General features: G+C 49.9%; 1 protein-coding gene across 1 annotated transcript; it reads left to right on the top strand.

Annotated features, from left to right (window-relative positions):
- The first annotated feature begins 690 nt into the window (after positions 1-690).
- TMEM221 (transmembrane protein 221) lies at positions 691-9,822 on the top strand. Its single transcript, XM_003413027.3, has 3 exons — positions 691-1,010; positions 2,930-3,015; positions 8,187-9,822. Exons 1-3 carry the CDS (start codon positions 691-693, stop codon positions 8,654-8,656), a joined length of 876 nt encoding a protein of 291 aa, XP_003413075.1. The 3' UTR covers positions 8,657-9,822.
- Positions 9,823-11,096: the final 1,274 nt, after the last annotated feature.

Raw genomic sequence — 11,096 nt, 5'->3', positions numbered from 1 at the left:
GTAGACACATGAGACTGTGGGCAGCTCCTGTCTGGAGGGGAGATGAGAGGGCAGAGGGGGTCAGATGCTGGCTGAATGGACAGGAAAATAGAGGGTGGAGATAAGGAGTGTGGTGTCTCATTGTGGGGGAGAGCAACTGAGTGTTTGCATGAGAGACTGACTTGATTTGTAAACTTTCACTTAAAGCACAATAAAAAAAAATTTTTTTTAATTCGTTCAAGTAAAAAAAAGAGAGAGAGAGAGAAACAGCAACAACCACAAGCAAGTCGGCGCTTCTGGGCGTCGGCGGGCGCACCTGTAGCGCTTAGGGAGCTGTGGGGCGGGGCTTAGACCCTCAGTCCCTTCAGGCCCCGGAGGCCGCGAGGGGGCGCCCGCGGCGGGCTCGGGGCCTGGAGGCAGAAGAGACTTTGTCCCAAGTTTTCTCCTAGCTTCAGTGTCCCCGCCGTGCCCCGGAGCCCTGTCAGACGCCCCCCTACCGCCCCCTGAGCACGGAACCTGGGGACCCCTTCCCCGCCGGGACACGAGGACCCCTCAAACTTCTGGACACCCCCCGCTACCTGCCCCCTTCGGAACTCCCTCGGGGAACCTCGGATACCCCTAACTGTTCTGCCTCCTTTTTGCCTCCTCGACTGCCTCCTTAAACCGTAGTAGGACTTCCCCTGGACCGTGGAGCCCCGGATCCCGGCCCCCATGGCCCGGTCGTATGGCGGCCGGGTGCTGGCCGCAATGACCTTGCTGGGCATCCCAGCGGCCGTGCTGGCGGCGCTGGGTGCGCAGCTGCTGTTCCAGCTGCAGGCGGGCCGCGCCGAGCTGCGAGGACCCCGCGCAGAAGGCCTGGCCCCCGGGCTGGGCGCCGGACCCGGGCTGCCCGAGGACGCGGCTGGGGCACTGCTGCCGCTGGCCGCCGCTCTGGCCGCGCTCGCCTTGGTGCTGGCCCTCACCTGCCTGCTGCTCGCCGCGCTTTGTGGCCACCTAGGCGCCGAGATGGCGCGGGGGCCTGGCCCCAGCAGGTAGGGGCGCTCGGCGCACAGCCCGGAGGGGAGGCCGGCTGGATGTTGGGGAGCCGCTGGCCGTCTGGGCCTCAGATGGTGAAAAAACTTCCACCCTTCATCCCTCCCTCCCCCTTTCTCTCCTTCCCTCCACTCGCCCCCTCCATTCTTCCATTCCTTCCCTCCTCCCTCACTCCCTCTCTCTAACCATCCATCCATCCCTCCCAGCCTGCCTCCCTCTATCCTTCCTTCCTTGTCTGACTCCCTCTAACCATCCATCCGCCCAGCCACCCATCCACTCATTCCTCTTTCGTTTCCTTCCTTCATCTCTATACCCACCTACCCACCCTTCCACTCATTAATCGATCCACCCATCCACTCACGAATCCATCCACCCGTCCCTCCTTCATTCCCTCTCTTCCTCTCTACCCACCCACTCATCCATCTTTCTGTTCATTCATCCATCCACTCATGAACGCATCAATCCACCCATCCATCTATCCATCCATCCCTTCCTCTCTCTCCCTTTCTCCCTCCATCTCTTCCTCCCTTCATCTATCCCCCCTCTTTATTCCTCCATCTCTTTCTCCCCTCATCTATCCCTCCCTCCCTCCCGCTATCCCTCCATCTCTTCATCCTATATTTGTTGAAAATTTTCAGCAGGTGCCTCTCCTGCTGCGACCTCATTTACAGATAAGGAATCTGGGATCAGGCAGTGTTCTGGTCTGTGAAATGAGGGCAGTCAGGTGCTGAGCAAGTGTCTGGCAAAGAGTAGCTCCCTTGTGAGAGCTGGATGTTTGAGTGGAAGGATTTAGACACATGGGTTATGGGGGTGGGGGTGGGTGGATTGGAAATGGATGGATAGATGGATGAGTGGGTGGTAAATAGGAGGTGGATGGGCGGGTGGGTTAAGGATGATGAATAAATATTTTCTTAGTCCCCTAGTGCTGCTGTAACACAAATACCACAAGTGGATGGCTTTAAAGAACAGACTTTCATCTTCTCACAGTTCTGGAAGCTAAAAGTTCAAATGATTCCTTCCTTGTTGGTAGCCCCAGGTGTTCCTTGGTTCCTTGGCTTGTAGACAATACTCACACAGCGTCTGTCATCCTCTCTGTGTGTCTCTGTGTTTAATCTGCTCTTTTTATAACTCAGAAGTATTGGATTTAGAGCCCAGCCTACTCAGATATGATCTAGTAACATAACAAAGAAAACCTTATTTCTAAATAGGATCACATCCACAGTTATAGGAGTTAGGATTCCAACACATATTTTGGGGAGAGGGGACACAATTTAATCCATAACAGGTGGTGACTGTTTAAATGAATGGATGGATGGATTCGTGGGGTATGTTTAAATGGATGGATGGATGGTGGGCAATGGTTGAATATTTGATGGCGATGGAAGAATGGATAACTAGTGAATGGATGGTGGCTGTTTAAATGAGTACATGGCTGGCTGACTAGCTAGCTGGCTGGATATGTAGTTGAATTATTAAAATACATCTTTGGGTAGTTGGATGGATGGGTAGGTGGGTGGATGGATGAATGGACAGACAGATAAATGGGTGGGTAGATGGGTGGTTAGATTCATGTAAGGATGGATGGATGATACATGGATGGATATCAGAAGAATGGGTGGTAGATGGATGAATGGTGAATGGGTGGACTGATGTATCAGTGGTATCTAAATGGTGGATGGTTAGATAATTGGGTGGATGGATGGATGGATGGGTGGGTGGGTGGATGGATGGATGGATGGTGGATAAGTGGATGGATTCAAATGTGTGGGTGGGTGGCAGTTGGGTTCTCACATGAATCCCAGGTCCCCCAAAGCTGACTGTTCTCATTCAGGCCACTCCCCCACCCTCCTCTCACTGACTTCCCTCACCAGCTACACCTCCTGAGGTCTTTTCTTCCTTCTCCACGTCCCTCTTCCAGGTGTGACTGGTTTCTCTATGATTGCCGCCTCCTCAGGCATGTGGCCCTCGGCCTCTTCTGCTGCGGAGTCTCTGTCTACTTAGCAGGTGTGTGCTGAGGTGGGGGGAGGACTTGGGGTGCAGGGCCTTGGGTTGGGGTGGCCAGGGGTAATGACGAGGGTCAGCTCTGGAGCCAGCCTACTTCAGTTGAAATCTTGCCTCTGATATTTTCTTGAGCTGGGACCTTGGAGAGATTCCCTCTGAGCCTCAGTTTGCCCATCAATACAATGGGGATGATAACTGTTGTGCCTTACAGAATTGTTGAGGGAATTCTAAATTAATCCATAAAACTTTGTGGGTGTCACTGGGCCCTGGAGGGGTTTCCATAAACATCAGCTATTGTTGAAACATTTTACTTTCTTTAATTCTATACCTGTAGTTGAATAGAAGTTTCCAAGTCCTAGGTGGTTCCTAGACATAGTGTTTCACAGGTGTTAGCAAAAGCTGTTTGGGTTACAAACAGCAGATATTTCAGCTCAAAATGGTTTAAGAGAGAAAAATTACTCTTTATACACCAGAAATGAAATTTTATTATTTCGTTTTGTTTTTACTTTTTTTTTGTTGTTGTTGCGGTGAAACTATATATAACAAAAGGTACGATGGTCCAACAATTTCTACAGGTACAATCGAGTGACATTACTTTCTTCAAGTTGTGTAACCATTTTCACTCTTCTTTTCCAAATCATTCCACCACCTTTAACATAAATTCAATGTCCCCTGAGCAAAACCTCCTTTCTCTCTCCCTCCCACCCCTGGTAACCAATAATAATCTTTGGTTTCTATTTGTCTATTTCATGTAAGTGAGATCATACAGCATTTGTCCTTTTGTGACTGACTTCTTTCAGTCAGCATGGTGTTTTCAAGGTTCATCCAGGTAGAGGCTTTCACTGGGGCTTCCTTTCTCTTTACGGCTGAGTAGTATCCCATTGTATGGATAGACCACACTTCGCTTATCCGTTCATCTGTGGATGGACTAGGAATGAGATTTTCAATCCCAAAATATGAAGCAGAGTAAAAAATAACATCTCAGGTGCTAGGAAGGACACATTCATATTATCTTTCCTTTCCCGACTTGAAATAACTTTTCTTAGACCAACTTTCTCTCACCCAGATGAACTGGTAAAAGAATCAAATCATCATGATTCTTTAAACAGACTGGACATCTTATATTTTGTTTTAATCTTGAAACACTCACTGATGGTGCCGCAGACTCAGTGCTCAGGATTATACTTGGGTCTCTGCCAGCCCTAAAACAACCTGCTTTATCAAAAGAAAAAAGAAAATACTCAGTTGAATGATAAACCAGGGGTGTGCTATTCCTGTATTTTTTTTTCTTATTCCCACAAAAGGCAACTAAAGGTAAAATATATATTGAAAATACATGTTTAGGGGATGAGAGCCTGGGGTTCATTACGGGAATTTTGTATAAAGGGCAGGGAACTCTGCATAACTTTTGTTGTTTGACTTAATAAAACGCTCACAATGTGTTTTTTTTTTTTTTTTTTCAAAAAGGAAAGTTGGGTGGGGCTCCTGGCTCTGAAGAGATTAGGAGGCATTGGCTTCAGGTGTGGCTGGAGCCAGGTGTTCACATGAGGGAATTAGAAATGCCTCTCACTTCACTTCTCCATCTGGTAGAGACGCCTGTATCCATAAAGGTTTTTGGCACGATGCCTAGAAACTCAAACCTTTTCACGGGCCAGCAAAAATGTTGGAGGCCTAAGAATAAAATATCCTAGTTTTAAAGAACGAGAAAAATCACAAAGGCCAAAAAAAAGTAACATTACATCAGTCTCATTAAGCATTAAACTTGGAATTCATTCACCTCCCGTTTAGATTTTTTGTGAGATTAAGCAACCACTTAGCAAGAATTCTCCAGCCAAACATTTGTTCACCATTAGCCAGGGTTAAAAGAATGGCTATAGAAGTCCTTTCAAAAATGTTTAGAGCAAAAATAAGGCCTTGACCTGGTTTTAATATGCCTGATATGATGCAGTGTGGCATCTTCAAAAGCGAGACTGGGTAGAGCCAGAGAAAGCATCAAAACAGCCCACTTGGAGCCAATGAGTCCCCATCAGCTCTGGGCTTCTATTAGCAGTGGCTGCAGAAAGAGAATTCCTCTAGCTCCTACGCCGAGCAAAAGTCTCAAGGCTGACTCTGATTGGTTAAGCTTGAGTCATGTGATATCCCTGCACCAATCACAATGACTGGGGGAAGCAATGCTGTCATTGGCCAGGCAAGGTCCCATGCACATCATTGATGCCAAAGAAGTGGGTCAGAAAGGTGGGTCAGTACTTTCTAGACCCAGTTACTGAGGCGAGGGTGGGGACTGGACCAGGGGTCCTCAACAGGGACCAATTCTGTCCCAACCCAGGGGACACTTGGCACTGTCTGGAGACATTTTTGGTTGTCACGACTGGGTGGGGGGTGATGCTACTGGCATATAGTGAGTGGAATCCAGGGATGCTGCTAAACATCCTACAATACACAGGACAGCTGCCAACAGCCAAGAATAGTGCCAACTGGACACCAGACAGGGCAACAGAGGAACAGGACAGGTCCTCAAGGTCACCTTGCTGACCATCTTGTTGTTCCGGTCAGCAAACTGAGGCCAGAAAGGGACTGTGATCTACCCAAAGTCACCGACACCTGGGGTAGAGTGAAATGTGTGCCCTGTCAGGAGAGGGTCCAGGGTGGAGGGTGGGCATCCAAGACTAGGGTAGCAGGGTGGCTGCCTGCTCAGGGCAGAACTAGGGTGCAGGGTGAGGGGAGGGAGGGTCATGAGGGCAGAGCCGACATGCCCTAGGCCATGAGCCATGGAAGCCAAAGCCAGGGGCTCCAGAACTGGAAGACCAGTTTGTGTGTGTGTGTGTGTGTGTGTGTGTGTACTAAAATACATATAAAACTTACCATTTTACTACTTTGTTTTTTTCCTTTTTGTCCATTTCTGGGCTCCCTATTCTGTTCCACTGATCAATTTTTCTATTCCTGCATCAATACTACACTTTTTAAATCACATGGTTTTCATAACAAGCCTTGGTACCAAGGGCAGTACATCTTTTCTCTCATCTTCTGTAATACCATGGTCTTAGAAATACACTATGCTCTTAGAAATAAATTTTAGAACTTCTCGGCTTCAATGAAAAAATTCTCTTAAGGTTTTTATTGCAAATTCATTGAATTTATTTGGAAAGAATTAACGTCTTTAAAATACTGAGTTATGCCATCTACAAAGTACCTTATCATTTGTCTAGTTTCTTTTGTGCTTTTTTTTTTTCCTTGTTGTTTTAAATTGTGCTTTAGGTGAAAGTTTACAGCTGAAGTTAATTTCTCATACAAAAATTTATACGCATATTGTTATCTGACCCTAGCTGCTCTCTTTATAATGTAACAGCACACTCCCCCTTTCCACCCATGTTTCTTGTGTCCATTCAACCAGCTCCTGTCCTTTCCTGCCTTCTCATCCTGCCTTCAGACAGGAGCCGCCCATTTGGTCTCATGTATCTGCTTGAACTAAGAAGCACACTCTTCATGAGTATCATTTTATGTCTTCTAGTCCAGTCTAATCTTTGTCTGAAGAGTGGGCTTCAGGAATGGTTTTAGTTCTGGGTTAACAGAGCGTCCCAGGGCCATGGCTTTGGGGGTTCCTCCAATCTCAGTCAGACCATTAAGTCTGGTCTTTTTACAAGAATTTATGAGTTCTGCTCCACACTTTTCTCCTGCTCTGGCAGGGACTGTCTGTTGTGTTCCCTGTCAGGGTGGTCATTGATGATAGCCAGGCACCGTCTAATTCTTCTGGTCTCAGGCTGATGGAGTCTCTGGCTTATGTGGCCGTTTCTGTCTCTTGGGCTAATATTTTCCTTGTGTCTTTGGTGTTCTTCATTCTCCTTTGCTCCAGGTGGGTTAGGACCAATTGATGCATCTTCATTTTAACCATTTTAAAGTGCACAATAGAGTGACATTTAGTCCATTCATAACGTTGTGCAGCCACCACCTCTATCTAGTTCTAGAACATTCTCATCACCTCAAAAGGAAGCCCCACACCCATTAGCAGTTGCTCCCCATTCTTCTCTCTCCCAGCCCCTGACAACCACTGATCTGCTTTCTTTCTCTATAGATTTGCCTGCTCTGAACATTTCATATCAATGGAATTATACACTCTGTGGCCTTTTGTGTCTGGCTTCTTTTCAGTATAATGTTTTCTAGGTTCATTCATGTTGTAGCTTGTATCAGTGCTTCATTCCTTTTAATGACTGAGCAATATTCCACTGTATGGATGGACCACATTGTTTTTCTTCACTCATCTGTTGATGGACACTTGAGTTGTTTCCACCTTTTGGCTCGTGCAAAGTGCTGCAATGAACATTGGTGTACAAGTATCTGTTTGAGTCCCTGCTTTCAGTTCTCTTGGGCAGATACCTAGGCATGGTATTGCTGGGTCATATGGTAATTCTATGCTTAAGTTTTTTGAAGAACCACAAACTATTTTCCAAAGCAGCTATCCCACCAGCAACAGACAAGTATTCCAGTTTTTCCACATACTCGCCAACACTTGTTATTGTCCAGTTGTTTGATTTTAGCCATTCTAGATCTCTGGGTGGCACAAACAATTTGCACTTAACTACTAATCTAAAGGTTGGGATTCGAACCCACCCAGCAGCACTGCAGAAGAAAGGCCTGGTGATCTGCTTCTGAAAAAATTACAGCCAAGAAAGTCCTATGGAGCAGTTGTACTCTGTAACACATGGGTCACCTTGAGTCAAAAGCAAGTGGATGGCAACAGGTTTTTGGTTTTAGGGGGTAGGAAGTGGTATCTCATTGTGGTTTTGATTTGCATTTCCTGAACTAAGGATGATGAGCGCCTTTTCATAAGACCTGGGTTTTCAAGGTGGCTCTGAGCTCATGGCTCGGTGACCTTGGGCCAGGGACTTCCTTTCCCAGCCTCAGTTTCTATACCTGTGAAGCGGGATCACTTCTGTGGTTTCCTAGCTGGGCAGCTTTGGGGAGTCCCCTAACCTCTCTGGGCCTCAGTTTCCTTATTTGTAAAATGGAGATGGAGATGATGATGTATTGTAGGAGGTCAGAGGACCAAATGAATTCACGTATGTGCCTGGTATGTTGTGGGGTTTTCTGCGATGATTCCCTTTTGGGGGGAGCCTCCTGAGGGCTTGGTAGCTGATGTTTTTCTTGAATGAATAAATGAGAGTCATTTCCCTCCCCAGCGCTGTCCATCTATGCTCTGCTGCTCTTTGAGATTGAGACGGGCGCGGCAGCTGCCTCCATCCTCGGCTCAGGTGCCCTGTTCCTGGTGGCCGTGCTGACCCACACTCTCCTCCGTGCCGCCCGGGCTACTCGCCATGGCCTCCACGAGCTGTCCCCGCCACCCTTTGAGGACGACCCCACTCGTCTCACCGAGGTCTCCAAGGCCAGCCCTAGGGCTCAGCCCCAGCAGGGTACCCTCCGCCATTCCTCCTACTTGTCCTGCCCGGAGCCTGGGGTCCCCCTTGGGCCCATGGTCACCACCACAGCACCTTCAGCCCTGAGGGGAGGCCGGGAAGGCAGCCTGCCTGCATCCCGGATGCACCGGACACTGCCGGCCGGCACAGGGCCCTGGGATGGGGTCACCCATGAGATGCGCAGCATGCTAGGCCACAGGCTGGGGGCCATGGGGAAAGACTCGACACTAGTGTGAGCCCAGAGTTCAGGGATAGGGGTCTGGTGTCAGGCAGCAGGAAGAGGACTCTGTAGGGATAGGTCCAGGTTTAGCCGCAGTAGCAGTACAACTTGATTCCCTCTTGGTTCACGGCATCTCAGGATCTCACACTTTTGTCCTCAAGGAGAGGAGCCCTGGTGGCAAGGTGGTTAAATGCTCAGCTGCTAAACAAAAGGTTGGCAGCTTGAACCCACCAGCTGCTTCATGGGAGAAAGATGTGGCAGTCTGCTTCCATAAAGACTTATAGCCTTGGAACCCCTATGGGGCAGTTCTAGTCTGTCCTACAGGGTCACTATGAGTCAGAATTGAGTCAATAGCAATAGTTTTTTTGGTGGGCCCTCAAGGATGCCTCGTGGTACAAAATAGCTGCCAGGGCTCCAGCCTTCACCTCCTCACTTGGAGGGAAGGGCAGAGGCCAGGGCTGGGTCAGTGCCTTCAGAAAGCCTTCCTGGGAGGCCTTGGGACCATCCTGCTTATACCTAACTGGCCAGCACTGAGTCCCATGGTCACACCACCCTGCAGAGGGAGAGCTGGGAAACATGGCCACCCAGAATGCATGAAGTTCTGTTACAGGCAGGAGGGAGGGTGGGGACTCAGGTGGCAGTTCTCTGAATGCCTCCATCTATTTTACAGATGAGGAAACCGAGGTTCCGAGAGAGGCAGTGACTCATCAGGGGGCTCACGGCCAATACTGAGCATCAGAGCCAGGATTCGAACCTGGGTCCTGTAGCCCCCATGCTGCAGACCACGCAAGTTTCAGACTCTGCGATTCCCTGCTGCGCCCCCTGGGCCGGGAGCGTCTGAAACCCATGTGCCAAGTTCAGAGCAGCCCAGGGCCAGAGACATGCCTGCAGGTGAGGGGTTCCCCTCCCTGTGCCTCGGTTTCCTCATCTGTAAAATGGGTCAGGAAGTGGTTCCTCCTCAGGGCTCCCACGAGGGGGACATGTGTGACTGACTCAGTGTGAGCCCCTCCAGTGCCCTGTGCACAGTAGGTTCTCAATCTTGCCACCCAACCCTGTGCCACTGTTAGGGGCAAGGCGGGTGGCTGGTGGCTGGGCTCCCACTGCCTTCAGGAAAAGGGGGACTGATGGGCAGTTTCTGGGGCTCCTCGAGCTGACAGGACTTGGCATAGATAAGAACAGAGACCCAGGGGTCTCCAGAGATTCCCCACCCACCCCTGTCCCGCACAGCCCACAAATAAACTCAGACTGTCCACTGTCTCTGCATCACTTGAGGGGTAGGGTGCAAGAGCAGGGTGGGGGCAGGATGTGCCCCTTGTAGACCCCAGTCTGGAACCCTGAATCCCACCAACACTCAGACATAGTAACTCCCCCTAGGGGTAGGGATGGCCCGGCCCCCATTCCATTGCCTTTGAGTTGATTCCGACTCATAGCGACTCTCTATCTATAGGACAATGTAGAACTGCCCATAGGGTTTCCAAGGTTGTGAACCTTTACGGAAGCAGACTGCCACATCTTTTTTCTGCGGAGAGACTGGTGGGTTTGAACCACCAACCTCTTGGTTAGCAGCCAAGCGCTTAACTACTGCAGCACAAGGCTTTTTGCCTGGTCCCCCACCCTCACCCAAATGGAGAAATGTCCTCAGAAGTCTCCCAGCTTGTCCGTTCTCAGCCATGGGGCTCCAGAGCCCAGGGAGAGGAGAAGGCCCCACTAAGACCCCACCCAGTGGACAGAGAGGCTCAGGGAGGTGATAACACCCAACAGGGGGCTGGTCCCTGAGCAGACCCTAAGCTGGTGAGACACAAAAAACTGATGCCTCACCAGGCTTTGTGCCTCCTCTCTGGCCCCTGGGAAGCTGGGCAGACCTCCTAGAGCCTCCATTTCCTCCTCCGTGGGGTGAGTCAAGAGATAACAAACGTGAGCGTCTCACTTGGCGCACCGCATTTGGGGAGATGCAGTAAGCATTGGCTCTTAGAGTGGATGAAATCAGAATAAACAGAACATCCTTGTGTGTGTCTAGTACTGCAGGCACCAGCGAAGCGCTGTACCAGCCTCAGCTAATTCTCAGGAAAACTCCTTTCACAGATGGGGAAACCGAGGCCTGAGAAATGAGGCCACTTGTGCATGTCAGAGCACATGGTGGTGGTGGCTGGAACCCCGCCACGCGGGGCTTCTGGGATGGAGCAGGTGTCTGGGGCACACTGGTGTCTCAGGTTTCTAAAACACTCTGGAAATGGGGCAGGGTCCTGGGGTCTCAGGGAGGGTGGGGATGGGAGGGGAGAGAGACAGAGAGCCCCGGCTGGCTGCCTACGAGGAATGTCTTTGACCTGTCGGGGGAGCTAAAAGCTAAATACTGGGGTCCCAGAAGACCCCTGACCCCAGCTCAGAAGCAGAAGGTGCTGGCCTCATCCTCAGGGCCAGGAGGAGATGGGGGCACAAATTTTAAGAAGGTAAAATCC

The sequence above is a fragment of the Loxodonta africana genome, chromosome 3 (genome assembly GCF_030014295.1).
Source record: "Loxodonta africana isolate mLoxAfr1 chromosome 3, mLoxAfr1.hap2, whole genome shotgun sequence".
Lineage (NCBI taxonomy): Eukaryota > Metazoa > Chordata > Mammalia > Proboscidea > Elephantidae > Loxodonta > Loxodonta africana.
The sequence above is the reverse complement of the archived record's forward strand: the minus strand, read 5'-3'. Positions and strand labels throughout refer to the sequence as shown.

What these genes read in the sequence shown, in the direction of transcription:
- TMEM221 (XM_003413027.3), top strand. Translation starts at nt 691, where the DNA reads ATGGCCCGGTCGTATGGCGGCCGGGTGCTGGCCGCAATGACCTTGCTG. An exon ending in CGGGGGCCTGGCCCCAGCAG is followed by an intron (nt 1,011 to 2,929) that starts GTAGGGGCGCTC and finishes TCCCTCTTCCAG; the next exon opens with GTGTGACTGGTTTCTCTATG. An exon ending in AGTCTCTGTCTACTTAGCAG is followed by an intron (nt 3,016 to 8,186) that starts GTGTGTGCTGAG and finishes TTCCCTCCCCAG; the next exon opens with CGCTGTCCATCTATGCTCTG.